Raw genomic sequence first — 15,898 nt, forward strand, 5'->3', positions numbered from 1 at the left:
TTCACCACTAAGGTGGCACGTTTATTCAAATCCGTGACTCTGCATTGACACACCATTGTCACCTGAAGTTTGGAGTTGATATTACAATTCACTCTTGGTATTATATATTATCTAAATTTGGAAAGTGTATAATGATATGTCTCTAGATCATATTAGGCAAGTATTTTCACTGCCCTAAAAATTCTCTATACTTTGCTAAATTTATCCCTTGCCCACTGTCCTGGCAACCACTGATTTTATTTTTTAAATGTATAATTTAGAGTTTTGCTTTTTTCAAAATGTAACATATGTAGCCTTTTCATGTTGACTTTACTTAGTTGTATGCATTTAGGGTTCCACTGAGCTTTTTATAGGATTACAATGACTTCTGTGGTATATTAGAGGTATTCTCCAGATTAAGAAAAGAAAAAAAAATCATTCTAGAGTCAGGGAGATGGCTCAAAAGTTGGGGCACATGCTTTGATCTAATCTGGGAGCCCCAGATTAGATCCCTCACACTGAGTGGTCCTTTGAGCACTGATGAGGCAACTCCCATGCACTGCCAGGAGTAGCTCCTGAACACCGTTGGCTGTGGCCCAAAACCCAAAACCCAAAACCTAAAGAAGAAAAAATTTAAGTCACTCTCAGAAAAAACTTTTAAAAAGTTTTAAATAAAAAAAAAATTATGGAAAAAAATTTAGAAAATAAAAAAATTTTATGGAAGTAAATAGACTTTAGAGGAGTATGTCTTTGAGACTGTTTTATTAATGTTTTAAATTAATTTTAAATTTATTTATTTATTTATTTGCGTTTTGGGTCATACCTGGTGATGCACAGGTGTTATTCCTGGCTCTGCACTCAGGAATTACTCCTGGCAGTGCTGGGGAGACCATATGAGATGCCAGGGATTGAACCCAGGTCGTCCGAGTTCAAGGCAAATGCCCTACCCTCTGTGCTATCGCTCCGGCCCCTATTTCATTAATGTTTTAATATCTTATCAGTTGAGTATTTTTCAACTTGATAAAACACATTTGTCAATTGGATGTCTTCCCTTTTCTGAACAAAACCTGATTTTCTAAATTGCTAAATTTTATTTTTTATACATATTATATGTAGAATTTCAAATGTGATAAGACCAAGCCATTTTTTGTTTTTAAGTTCATGTTAACATATACAATTGTTACCTAAACTTCATGATTAAAGAATCACCTATAAAAAAAATCACCTATATCAGTCATTGTTAAAAATGTCCATATAGGTGTATATATACAAACACATGTATAAACATAAATATAATCTCCTTTAGATCTAACTGCCTTAATTAGTAATTATTCTTACTGTTATTAAAGTGGTGCAGAGCCCCAGAAATAGCTCAATGGACTGAAAAGCATGTTTTGCATGCAGGAGACCTGGGTACAATCCTCAGGACACCATGATTCCCTCAGTACTGCTGGAAGGGATCCCTGAGCCCCTAACTATCTTGGATATTCCATAAGCTCCTCTGTCAACAGTAGATGAGACCCCTGTCTTACTGAGAGGCCCTCGCTAGTGTTTGGTTGGCTGGTTTTAGGATACCAAAAGTCTTGTATATGTGAAGCATTTGTTCTACCTTAGAATTGTTTTACACAAATACTGTGTAAGTTTTTTGCACACTAAAATTGGAAGTGTAAGAGATAGGTGAAGAGTACTGAAGATGACTTTCAGTATGAGAAAAGAGTACTTATGTCAAGGAAACAAAGTGAGACCAGTTTTTCACATTGATGAACAAAAGGGTCATGTAAGATAATAACTAAAATATGTCAAGTAAGATGAGAACTAAATTATGTCATTGGATTTTAGAAACATAGAAGTAATTGGTGACTTTGACAGGAATATTTCTCCAATGTAGGGAACTATTAGACAAGTGACTGAGGAGGTAAGAAATAGTTATTGCTACACAGATAATGCCTTGTGAAAGTGTGGCTATAAAAGAGATAGATATTAAGGCACTCTTTTTTTTTTCCTTTTATTTTTTGGCTTTTTGGGTCACACCCAGCATGCACAGGGATTACTCCTTGCTTTGCGCTCAGGATTTATTTACTCCTGGTGGTGCTCAGGGGACCATATGGGATGCTGGGAATCGAACCTGGGTCTGCCGTGTGCAAGGCAAACGCCCTACCTGCTGTACTATAGCTCCAACCCCTATTAAGTCACTCTTAATAGTTGGGTATATTGTCGAGAAAATGCATGGGTTGTTTGTTGTTTTTGTTTTGTTTCATTGTTTCATTTCATCCAACTAGATTATTGGCAAGAAAGATCCTAGGAGGAAGGAAAAAAATAATAGATGTGGGTAGATCTTCAGAAGTTTCTCAATTTATTGGCTAAAGATGTGAGTGATTTTATCAAATTGCTTCTGATTAATCTGTGGGCTTGATTTGAGAGTGACAGATACAGCATCAGGAGTTTTATTTAGGTCTTTATGGAGAATGTCAGTGAATAGAATAGTGAATAGAATGGCAGTGAAGCAAATATTACTGAGTAAAGCCATGATATCTTTTGATAGCTCTTAGAAATCACCTAGGTTGGTAAGAGAACATGCTTTTGTTTTCTTTTTTAACTTTTTGGATCACACCTAGTAATACTCGGGGGTTACTCCTGGCTCTGCACTCAGGAATGACTCCTGGCGACTATATGGGCGACTGGGGATCAAACCTGGATCGGCCATGTACAAGACAAATGCCCTACCAGCTATTGGTGCGCTTGGTCCCAAAGGGAGACACTTGTATTAGCAGTCTCTGAGAAACACCATATAACAGAGATCTCATTAGAAAAAGAATAAAAATGAGACTATTATGTAACTGCATTGCAAATTTCAGTATCCATAAGGCTTTTTTTTTTAAATATGTAGTTCTTTATTGTTACATAGGTTGGGGAAGGTAATTATAGAAAGGTAAGGCTTCTGTCTTTTTTCTAAGTAGACTTCCTTTTCTAAGTAAATAGAATTCCCCAAGGGATATATTCGTAAAATTTCCAATGGTAAGAAAATTACTTGTAACCCATAGAGGTTTAAATAAAATTAGGTTAAATCCAGGGGGGGAAAAATCACAAAGATTATTGAGCATCATTAGGATTGAATTTAAGTTTATAGTTTCACCATAAGATCCTTTAGCACCATGCATTCCCCCTGATTACTATTTTCAGGTAATTTTTTTAGGGAGTTTCTGGAGAGCCAACCCAGGCCTCACACATGCACGTCACATGTGGTACACTACCACAGAGCTGATCGTTGTTCCCCTCAAATAACTTTTATAACCAACATAGACTTTCATGTCTATCTAAGTCTCATGGTATAAATTATGAAGTATGATAACTTTACTTGGCTTTATAGATATCAAAGAAAAGCATGGCTGTTTTATTTCAGAATATTGAAAGTTAACTTTTTAACTGTTAAAGCTTAAATAAAATCAGTTTAATTAAAGTCATTAACTACTGTCTTTCTGTTTGTACCTCTGTATGAAAAGAAAGATGTTTTATTTCCTTTTTCAGGAGGTTTACTGAACTGAAACACTACAGTGATGAACTGCAGTCTGTCATCTCGCATCTTCTTCGAGTCAGAGCTGTAAGTGATTGCTCAAGGGCTTTCAAGACCTTTTGGCACACATTTTTAAGGAAGTGCTTATCACTTAATCATTATGTTTTTAATAGTATGTATGATAAAGAACTGATTTAACATTCAAATTTGGTATGTTCATCATCCAAACTGCATTTATTTTTAAATGTGAGATTTGTTTCTGTTATAAGCAACTTGAAAATTTGTTTTTTCGGGTTTGACATCTTGTCAAGAAACCTACCTTTCAGTGTTGGAATATAGTAGTGTGGGTTTTTAAAGTTGTGTATAATAGAGAGTCTCTTGCCTGTGTTCTGGCTGTGTTCCCTGGGGCCCCTCGGAGGGGATGGGCTCCAACTTCCCTCCCCACCCCGAGCAGAGCTCTCGGTGGCCGAAGACCACCGGAACCTAGCTACAGCCATGCTTGAGGCCCCTCTCCACACGTTCTGACAGGCCTCATGCATGAAGGTACCGGCAGAGGAACCCAGGTGTGTGTAATCCCATCAACGGCCAACATCCAGAGAGACTTAAAAGCAAGCTCCCAGAAGGCTTGTAGCCTTCTCCCTCTGGGAGAAACTGGCAATCTTCTGAGAGTTTCCTGCCCACATGGGACAGCCTTGCAAGCTTCCCATGGTGTATTCATATGCTAAATCCAGTAACAAGCTGGATCTCATTCCCCTGACCCTGAAGAGCCCCTAGTGCAACATCGTTAGGAGGGCCGAGTCGAGATGGACTTCTAAGATCTCAGGGAAAGGATGAAATGAGATGTTACTGAGCCTGCCCGAGAAATTGGTGACTAACGGATTTCGTGATCGTGATCCTATGATATTATTATTTTGAAGTTTAAAAAGAGGTCTGTGGAATAATTTATATATGTTAGATTATCCTATGTCTGTGTGCTTAAGTTGTACTAAATGAGCTTATGAGTAATAGCCTACCATGATAAAAGGAACTAGAAATTAAGGAATAATTATTATACTTAAATCTTAAATTTGACTGTTACATATATGGAGGAAAATACTTTTGGGTAAGTTAATGAACCTGGAAAAAAGCTGTGTAATCCATGCTAGTTCTTTGTGGGTAGTCTAGAACAGCATTTCTAGACCCCCTGAATATTCCAAGGGGACAGTAGATGAAATTCGTGTAAAAAGGCCAAGTGGTATGACAGAAGGCCCACTGAAAGCAGCAAGCTCAGAGGGACCCCGGGTTGGAATAAGATGGTTCCTCAGAGGTTACCTCAGCGCTTCCCTCTGCTCGTGGCTTCTGAAAGACACTGGGTTGTCAGACTGAAGATCACCTATTATGCTGATTGGAATCCTCTAGAAATAAAGTATATAATCGGGGATTTGTTTTAATGGAAGTCTGTTGACAAGGAGTGGAGAGACAGGTTTATTTGCTTGTTAGTGGGCCATACCTGACAGTGCTTGGTGTCTGCTCTTAGCTCTGTGTTAGGGAATCATTCCTGCAGTTGCTGGGGGAGCAAACCTGGCCCTCCTTCAGGCAAAGCATATGCTCACCCCTTTGAGTCACCTCTCTAGTCCCTGGGAAGCAGCGTTAGGTCAACCTAGATTGGCCTTAATAACAGTGTTTGAGATGAGTATTCAGAATAAAACCTACTCAACTTGCATTTGATGATTTCCATGATAATTAAATAAAATAAAAGAATAAAGGGCAGAATTTCTTCTCAGTCTACCCATGTCCTTTTTAAACATTCAGAGTACCAGTGGAATATGGGAATAAGTTTTAAAATGTATTTGTAAGAAAAACAATATCTGTGAGAATTACTAGGCAAATTCAAGAATTAAGGACTGTGGATTAATGAGGTAAAATTTCTAGGTCTTTAATTTTTTTTTTCTTTTTGGGTCACGCCCAGCAATGCTCAGGGGTTACTCCTGGCTCTGCACTCAGGAATTACCCCTGGTGGTGCTCAGGGGACCATATGGGATGCTGGGAATTGAACCCTGGTCGGCTGTGTACAAGGCAAACGCCCTACCCACTGTGCTATTTTTCCAGTCCCTAGACCTTTAATTTTCTTGAAATTGCCCAAATCAATTAGACAGTTTAGTGGAAAGCAGCAGAAATTGTATTCATCAGAATTGTATTCAGATGAATTGTAAATTAAAGAATTGTATTCAGAATTCAGCAGAATTGTATTCATCAGAACCTTAGAAATGAATGGTAAATTGAATGAAGTTTGACAGTTAAATACTCAAAAATCACAAAGCATAGGGAATAAATTTAGGTGTAATCAAAGGAGGGAGAAATGATAACCATTGTTAGGGTACTGTGCCAGAGATCATTTAGCCTCAAAAAAAGGTATGGGGGCCAAAACAATAGTACAGCAAGGAGGGCATTTGCCTTGCACGCAGCTGCCCTGGGTTGATCCCCAGTATCCCATGATGCCCCCCGGTGCCCCCTGAGCACCGCCAGGAGTAATTCCTGAGTGCAGAGCCAGGAGTAACCCCTGAGCATCACCAGGTATGACCAAAAAGCAAAAAAAAAAAAAAAAAATTAAAAGGTATGGAAGAGTCCTTTAGAGTAAGACATATAAGAAAGACAAATAAGTTAATAAAATAGATAATACAAATGATCAAGTAAGACGAATAAGAAAAAGTCATGACCAAGATAGTTAGAGCTGGTTTATTAGTGTGACTGATAATTATCTTTGGCCCCCAGACTATTTTTTTTTTAATTTTTGGTTCTGTTTATTTTTGTCTTACATAATGTTTAAAAAATGTATTCAAATACTTTGTTATCTAGCTATCCATTTTTATACTGATAATCTCCAGCATATATTAGTTATAGAAAGATGGTCATTGTTCACTAAAACATAACCTGTGAGGAAATACATTTTCATTATTTTATTTTGTTGTAGTGCCAAAAATAATCTATATAGGGGCTGGAGTGATAGCACAGTGGGTAGGGCGTTTGCCTTCCACGCAGCCGACCTGGGTTCGATTCCCAGCATCCCATATGGTCCCCTGAACACCGCCAGGGGTAATTCCTGAGTACAGAGCCAGGAGTGACCCCTGTGCATCGCCAGGTGTGACCCAAAAAAAAAGGGGGGAAAATCTATATAAAGTCAATAAAATTTTATTCTTTATTTTTGAATCACCGTGAGAACAGTTACAAAGCTTTCAGGTTTAAGTCTCAGTTATAGAATGATCAAACACCCATCCCTTCACCAGTGCACATGTTCCACCATGAAGAACCCCAGTATACCCCCATCCCACCCCCCACCCTGCCTGCGTGGCAGATGATTTTCACTTTACTGTCTTTGATTACATTCCATGTTTCAACAGAAAATTCACTATTATTAATTTGGAATTTTCCCTCAACAATCAGACCTGCCGAAAAGGCATCATTTGATAATTTGTTTTCTCTTGCTGATAATGAAGAGCATATGAGGTCGCGCAGCTTTGGATTTCTGGTATTTTAGTAATTAACTCCAGAGAAATTTCTGCCATAAGCCACTGGGTTCTGAAATTGGTTTGTGTGCCTCTGGGATCATGGCCGTTCAGGAGCGGAGGAGCCATTCCTTGGCGGCCTCTTGGGGTCTCGCCTGGGCAGGGAGCAGCCCCGGTACCTCCCCCAAATTATTTATTTTTTATTGTCTGTTACAGCTTGATGGCTAATGAAATATCGAAAAATACTCAGTCAAAGCAAATTTGTGAAAATTGTTGTATCTCACCATGGGGTAATTAAGTTCTTATCTAGAGGCCTACAAAGCTGTTCGTTGCTAGTTGAACCATCTGTATTGCTTTTGTTTATTGGGCTTAGTTGGCATCTGTGTTACTTTCCCATCTAATTTAGAGTGCTCCTACTAGGCTTTCTGCATTGTGGAATTTGGAGGTGTCGTGCACCTGCTCTAGAACTCCAGGATCTGTAGAACTGAACCTATGTCTGAGTTTACCTGGGAGCTGTGGGAAACGGGGGAGCCTGCCCAAACCTGCTTGGAGAAGACCCCAGAATTTTCAGCCTAGAAAGCGGTGTACCTGAAATTTTGAGCAGTTTGGCATCTCTGCAGAGATCAGTCGTGAGGCAGTGTTGTGGGTTTTGCTGCCAGGGCTTCAGTGGGGCGGGACTTGCCTGCCCCCTCTGGATGACACCCCAGAGTTCTCAGCAGGCAGACTGCTATACCTGTGAATTTTAGCAACATGGCTTGCATCTCCTCCAAATTGTGTAATGAATCCGTAAATCTGAGCCAATGAATAAGTTTACTCAGTGGCAGCTGTGGGATCTGGGTGTGTCACAAACTATTTTGGTGTTTTGATTTGTTTTTTTCCTTATTCTTTTTTCTTTTTTCTTTTTGGGTCACACCCGGCAATGCATAGGGGTTACTCTGGCTCTGCACTCAGGAATTACTCCTGGCGGTGCTCAAGGAACCATATGGAATGCTGGGAATCGAACTCGGATTGGCCATGTGCAAGGCAAATGCCCTACCCGCTGTGCTATCGCTCCAGCCCCCTTAACCATTTTTATTAAGGTACCACTGTTTAAAATACTGTTCATCACACTTGTCAGGGGCCAGAGTAGTAGAGTAGACATTAGGGCACTTACTTTGCATGATGCTGACCCAGGTCTAATCCCCAGCACCCACGGTGTTCTCCATTTGCCACCCTGAGCACAGAGCTAGGAATAAGTCCTAAGCACCACCAGGTATGGCCCACAAAAACAAACAAACAAAATGCATTTTTCATGCATATATTATTCCAGTATCATACTCATCACCAGAGAAATGCCTTCCCTCCACCAGTGTCCCAAGGACCTTCCCCAAATCCCTCCCCATGTAAGCTCAGTTCAGTCAACAAAATCTTCAGTTTAGATAACTTCGTTTGTTGTTATCTTACTATGTTTATCTTTCATCCCACTAGGGGAGAGATATTTGTGTGTATGTGTATGTGTGTGTGTTTTGTTTGTTGGTGGAGGTGGTAATACCTACAGACAGATGGAAAGAGTTAGTCTGAATTTCCACAAATTTGTAAATTAATGCAAATGCTGATTGATAAAATATTGGTTGATAAGGTAACTTATTTTTAAATAACTTTTTAGAGGTACATAAATTTAAAGACTTACTATTATGACTGACTAATTCTGTGCTAATACATTTTAAGTATACATGAAATAGGTAAATCCTGTAATTGTAAAATTTAGTAACAGCAAAGATAATGAAATCTAAAAAGGAAATCTGAATGGGCCTATAAAAGTACAAAGTGTGTTTTAGATTCTAAGAAGGGGTTATTAACTTTGTATTAAAAATTATTATACAGACTGTCAGCATTAGTAGGTAAAATATAATAAAAATCTGTGGATATAATTTAAAAAACTAGACAGTGCAAATAAATAAGTTGTTATTTTGTTATTGAGAAAGATTGCACTCATATGTGGAATATAATGTAACTGAGAAGTACAAGTTGGCAACGATGCAACTTCTGGCAGATATCTCTCTGGACTTAGTTACTAAAATACTAAATTACAGAAACCCAAAACTGAGAGGCCGCTAAGTGTGGTCACTCGACCTCACACTTCTTCATCCTCAGCAATGGAAAACAAATTACCTAATGCTTCCTTTTCAGCAGGTCTGACTTTAGGGGAGAGACTCTCCAAACAATAATAGTGAGTTTTGTTGAAATATTGTATGCAATCAAAGTGAAAGTAAAGTGAAATTTATTAGTTACACAGGCGGGGGGGGGCTTAGGGTGGGGGGGCTAGGGGCGTGGGGGTGTTTGGGGTGTGAGGGGGCGGGGTGGAGCTATACTGGGATTCTTGGTGGTGGAATATGAGCACTGGTGAAGGGATGGGTATTCGAGCATTGTATAACTGAGATTTAAACCTGAAAACTTTGTAACTTTGTAACTTTCCACAATAAAAAAAATATATATAAAAAAAAAAAAAAAGAAAATGTATAAAATCACTTAGCAAGATAATGAGTATGCATAATTTTTTTGTGTCTTATTTTGTGTTGGAGGCCCATACCCGACTGTACGTGGGGCTTATTCCCTGTTTTGTGCTCAGGCCACTTAATCCTGCATGATTAGGTGGCCATATGGGGTCCAGGGATCGAACCTGGGTCTATCCAGTAAACATCCTGCCCATTGTACTATCTTTCTTACCCAAACATACTTTCTTAATCCAGTAGAGGTTAAGCATAAGTATTATGAGTGCCACATATGCTTAGAAGTTTGTTAGAAGTTTGCCTTTTCCTTTAAAGAAACTCCTTTAAAGTTTCTTGCAGATCTGGTATCAAGGCTGTGAATTCCCTCAGAAGTTGCCAGTCCTTGAAGCTCTGTATAGGTCCTTCAAACCTGAATGATCTGGCTGAGTGGAGTATTCCTGGACATAACAAAAAGGGAGGGATCAGCCTCCCATTCTAAGTAGAGCCAGTGATGTCGGCTGGAGATTAGTCTCACCTGGAAGGGTGGTCACAAGCAAACTTGATTTTCAAGAGAGTGAATTTTCATGGAGCGATTTTGATTCAGCAGAAATCATTATGATGGATTTTTATTACAACTTTACATTTATGATGAATTATTACAAATGGATCTTTTTATTCATAAACGAATCTTTAAATCATATTTTCACATATCTGTCAAAGTACAAAGTCTTATATTCTCCAGAATTAAACCCTGAAGTAAAAATGAGCTGTAATTTAATGTTAGTTGTTTGACCCTAATTCCTTATTTGTCATAAATTATATAAAGCTGTCTTTAGAGAAAATCAATCTTATTAATATTTTAAGGGGAAATCTGTTTTCTTTTTTAATTTTTTTTTTTTTTTTTTGCTTTTTTTGGGGTCACACTCGGCTATGCACAGGGGTTACTCCTGGCTCTGTACTCAGGAATTACTCCTGGCGGTGCTCAGGGGACCATATGGGATGCTGGGAATCAAACCCGGGTCGGCCGCGTGCAAGGCAAACGCCCTATTTGCTGTGCTATCGCTCCAGCCCCAGAAATCTATTTTAAAAGGGATATTAAAATTTGCTAATACTCTAAAAATGCAATTTATAATTACTCAATGAGATGCTTTTAACTTTAATTTATAGTTATTTATATAAATGATAAGAGTGTATGGTGTGATCTAGCTGATAAGGAAAAGATGGTTCTATCAAGTCGCTACTGGGGAGGTTCTCAAAGGGTGGAACATGTGTCCTTGCTTGCTAGAGGCCATATTTGATCACCCAGCTGACAGTCACAGCTGGACCAGGCATTACTGGGACCCCCAGCCCTGTCACTAACAGTTAACACTCACAGCTGGACCAGACATCACTGGGAATTGACCCTTGAGCCACAGAGCACTCCTAGGAGGCCTCTATAAAAGAATAAGAGCTTCTCCAAAGATACACCAAGTGGCAGCTGATGCCAGTGCTGCAGGTAGACCTGGAGGCCAGAATGGAGGTCTCAGAGGTTTCAAAACTGTAGAGGCTTTAGCATTGACCTCCTGGGCCAGGGTTGGGGGTGGCCTCCTGTAGTCAATACCAAGGACAGGGAGTAGTCCCCATTTCCAAGCTGAGCCACTTGGTCAAAGACATTAAGATCAAGTCTCTCTTAGAGTGCAGCCCACAGTCTTTCTCTTACCCATCAGGGATTTTTTTCCTGAAACTATTCCTCAAAGACCAACTTTCAAAGATCATGCCCTTGGGCTGACTATTGGACCGGGTTTCAGGTTCTTGGATTTTGTTGGCATTGGGATTATAACAGACATACCAATCTAGAGGTGGAATGCTTCAAGGAGGTAGTCACTGCCATTCGAAGGGCCTTCATCGTGGCCAAGCTGTCCCTCATTCTTCCATGGGGAGACTTGTAGGGGAACAGATTCGGCAGAGCCACACCGTACTGGTGTACCTCGCCCCTGCCCCAAGGGCACAGACAGAGTCCAGCACCTGTGCCCATGATGTTGCTGATAGTGATAATGACTGGCATGGTGGCTGCTACACCTTGGCCATGGGCTATCCCACCACTCTGGGCAGCTGCCAGTGCACTTCACGTCCCTGGTGCATGCTGCACCAGGTACAGCCCACAGACTCCTACCACCAAAACAAAAAAGGCAAAAACAAGCCATTGTCTTCGCAAACTTTTGATCACCTACCTAGTACTTCAGTGCAGATAAAGAAGGTATTGTCATAGTTCCTTTCTAGTAGATGATGAGAATAGAAGATGACCTGATCGTCCTCCCCCATCAATTCTTAGGTAGTGGATTTTTAAAGGAACAGATTGTCAACAGAGATGACAGTGCTTCGATGATAAATCACTGTGTACAGCCCTGTTTAAACACATCAGTATTCTTGATTACCAAAGACCATTGAGTCAGTCTGGGTCAGGCCTCAGTAGTCCATGTTTTATTTGTATACCATCGTTGTCTGTTCTTTGGAAACAGTTTTGGGCTGATGACTTGTTTATAAGTAAAATAGCTCTTCCTGTAGTTGATCACACTTATATATGTATATGTGCATATAAATGCATATTCTTTATGGACCAAAATATTTTCCAGAGCTCCAATTACTGTATAGGAGCTCCTTTTAATCAGCTGCCATGAATTTTATATGAATATGTACATACATACACACAATTTCTTTTTTTGGGTGCCAGAACCCAGGGCTTCATATATGCAAGGATAATGCTCTATTTTTGAGCCATATTCCTGGCCCAGGGAATGATAAATTTTTTAAAAATTGACTTGAACAGATGTAGCTTGGTGGTAAAGTGTATAGCTTACATTTATGAGACCCCAGTACTACAAAAAAATAATAATAAAAAGAAGCTTTAAATAATTAATTCACTAAAATTCTCTTGGTATATTTATTTATAATCTGCATGCTGCTTTGGATTTTTATTTTTACATGTTTATTTAACAAACTGTAACCCTTTTTAATGTGTAATTTGGATGATAAAATGCTCGGTTTTCAGGAAGGATATTTAATCTTTAAAAGTATAAGTATTTAGGGGGCTAGAGTGATAGCACAGCAGGTAGAGCGTTTGCCTTGCCTGTGGCCAACCCGGGTTTGATTCCCAGCATCCTATATAGTCCCCTGAGCACCGACAGGAGTAATTACTGAGTGCAGAGCCAGGAATAACCCCTGTGCATGGCCAGGTGTAATCCAAAAAGTGGGGGGGGGGGGAGTATAAGTACTTAAAGTAGAAGGCAACCAATCTCATCCTGATCAATATATATTTATATTAGCATGCCCCGCATGGAAGAGCCTGGCAAGCTCCCCATGGTGCATTCGATATGCCAAATATAGTAACAATAACAGGTCTCATTCCCCTGACCCTTGAAAGAGCCGCCAATCATTGGGAAAGATGAGTAAGGTGAGACTGCTAAACTCTCAGGGTTGGGATGAATGGAGACTTTACTGGTGCCTGCTTGAGGAAATCGAACAATGGGATGACAGTGATACAGTAATATTAGCATGCAAAGGCTCAATATGTAACAAAATGTTAGCAATCTCATATATAAGGGCTTAATCTTTCCTCTAAGGAAACTTTTTTGGATCATTTTTGGCACGTTATTCATAACAAACAATACAAAATCAGTTATTTAGGACCTGCTTTGGGGCCAGGCTTGGGTGGTAGTGGTGAAATTCGAAATAATGGTGGTGGGAAGGTGTTATGCTGGTGGGATTGGTGTTGAAATATTGAATGTAATTATTGTGAATAACTTTTTAAAAAGTAAAATTAAGAAAAATATTTAAAACAAAGTACAAATATCTAGAAAAATCAATGTTCTAGAATAGCGTTTTGTATTTTATGTTTTTTGGAATGCTAATAACAAGATGTTCTCTGCTGCAAACTACCTCTCTTGAAAGATCAGATTTATATATGGTGTTAATGTCAAAAATGTTCCTGAAGTAAAGAAACCTGTTAAATTTTATTGTCTTAATATTCCTCAAACTTAGTAATTGTGGGAGGCACAGGAGATTGATTGCTGGCATTGCATTATCCCTTAGCCCCATCAGAACTGGCCTCCAGAGCATTGAGCCAGGGAACAGCCCCCAACACCAGTGGGTGGCCCCAAACAGAAACTAAACTAAAAATAATCTTGCATAGTCTATAAGAAACATCTCAAAAATAATTGGAAGACAGTGTACTAGAATTTTGTTTTATTTTGAGGCCATACCCGGGTTGCCCTGGGCTTACTCCTGGATTTGTGCTTATGGATCACTCTGAGGGCTGCTTGAGGACCATATGGACTTCCGGAAGTTGAACCCAGGTCAGCCACATGCAAGGAAGGGACCCTATCTGCTGTACAATTGTTCTAATCTCAGTCAAGAGTTTCTTATTTAGAGGTGTTTGGGCAGCCTCTGAAAAGTTTTGAACAATATAAAAGAACAATATAAAAAGACCGTGGTGTGTGTGTGTGTGTGTGTGTGTGTGTGTGTGTGTGTGTGGCAATTTTTTTTCTGGAGGTGAAAAGCAAATATATTCAGCTTTGGGGCTAAATGGTCCTCCTACAATCTGTTCGTCTTTGCTTAGGAAAGTGGTCATAGGTATATGGACGTGCTGCTTCATTAAGGCCACTGGGTTTACACACTCCCGCTGTGTCATGGTGCATTTCCTCAGAGCTGACCATGAAAGATGGGAAACATTTTACCCTTTTATGCTGAAATTTATAAATAAATTCCATGTATTCATAATGATTTACTCTTTTACGTTCAACTGAAGTATTGAGAGGTTGACTTATTCTGTGGTTAGTACCTAATCAAATTACTCATGTTTCAGTAAGGAATCAGGAGAGAGAATTATCCTCCGAGTTTGTGTTTAGAAACTGCGTACCATAAATATATTTTTTAAGAACTTTATGTTGGATTAACAGTTCCAACTGTATTTTCATTATACCTTAGGAGAAAATTAAGCAAATTAATTACTATATGTAGTGTTTTATCAAATTTGCATGAATAAGACAATGAGTATTCTCTTTTAGTGATTTATGTTATAATTGTTTTTATTTAAAATATGTGTTTTCTTGGTTACAAAAGGTTAGCTTGACAAAGTAGTGTTGAAGTATATTTATTGTTTTCAGCATTTATGCCTAAAAGTTCAATTAAATTGAAAATGCTTATATTCTTGTGATAAATCCCACTTAAGGACTTTATTTTAACAAAATAGTCTAAAATCTTGGGGCTGGAGCAATAGCACAGCGGGTAGCCCATATGGTTCCCTAAGCACCGCCAGGGGGTAATTCCTGAGTGCAGAGCCAGGAGTGACCCCTGTGCATCGCCGGGTGTGACCCAAAAAGCAAAAAAAAAAAAGAAAAGAAAATAGTTTAAAATCTTGAAAAAGCCTTTTCCTCAGAAACTTACTATATTATTTATAATACTGGAGAATAAGAAAAAATATTTTTTACAAGGTGCATATGTATTTGGGGAGGCTGGGACCAGACCCTCCTAGTGCGTGAGGGCTACCTTTGGTAACAGTTCAAGGAGGCCAGGCAGTGCAGATGATCTAACTGTGTGCAAGACAAGTGCCTAAACCCTTCTACAATCTCCCTAACTCCAAAAAACTTCAATGTTCTTTATACTAAGTAGGTTGAGTTTTATGTAACTATTCAAGGTGGTATTTATTAACAGTAGAATATTAGCACTGGATATAGAACATTTCAAAACAATAATTAGAGCCTATATACAGAAAAAAGTATGAAAGCAATTACATAACTAAATAACTAGTACTGGTTTTGCTTTTTTCCCCCCACAATAAGACTTTCGGATTTATTATTTTCCATATTTTCTAAGTTTATTGTACCAATTTTTGAGCCACAGCCATGCTCAAGGCCACTCTCCACACGTCCGGATGATCCTCACGCATGAAGGGACCGGCAGAGAAACCCAGGTCTTCGGGACCCGGGGCTGAGATCTCCAAGCCTGCTCGGATTGTGACTGAGCCTTCTCCATCCAGAGCCCCCATTTTCCAGGAGCTTGGCAGTCACACTCACAAACTGCCCCTGGAACCGTGTAATCCCACCAACAGCCAACATCCAGAGACTATAAGACCAAGCTCCCTGAAGAGAGAGACGCAGGTCTCTTGCTCCCCATGCCTGGCTGTCTTCACTGGGGCCCCTCGGAGGGGACAGGTTGCCTTTCCATCCCTGCCCCAAGCAGAGCCTTGACAGTTGAAGACCTCTGGAACCCAGCCACAGCCATGCTCAAGACCACTCTCCACACCTCACACATGAAGGGACTGGCAGAGGAACCCAGGTCTACAGGACCCGGGGCTGAGATCTCCAAACCTGCTCGGATTGGAACTGAGCCCTCTCGATCCAGAGCTTCCATTTTCCAGTAGCTTGGCAGCCACACTCACAAATTGCCCCAGGCTCCGTGTAATCCCACCAGTGGCCAACATC

At 39.7% G+C, this 15,898-nt stretch overlaps 1 protein-coding gene across 4 annotated transcripts in view; it reads left to right on the forward strand.

Annotated features, from left to right (window-relative positions):
* SNX4 (sorting nexin 4) overlaps positions 1–15,898 on the forward strand; it is a 73,805-nt gene that overhangs the window by 33,825 nt on the left and 24,082 nt on the right. For all 4 annotated transcript variants that reach the window (XM_055127488.1, XM_055127489.1, XM_055127487.1 and 1 more), the window contains exon 7: positions 3,505–3,577. In XM_055127488.1, the coding sequence (XP_054983463.1) occupies positions 3,505–3,577 (73 nt within the window). The remainder of the gene's footprint in view (positions 1–3,504; positions 3,578–15,898) is intronic.

The sequence above is a fragment of the Sorex araneus genome, chromosome 2, assembly GCF_027595985.1.
Source record: "Sorex araneus isolate mSorAra2 chromosome 2, mSorAra2.pri, whole genome shotgun sequence".
Taxonomy (NCBI): domain Eukaryota; kingdom Metazoa; phylum Chordata; class Mammalia; order Eulipotyphla; family Soricidae; genus Sorex; species Sorex araneus.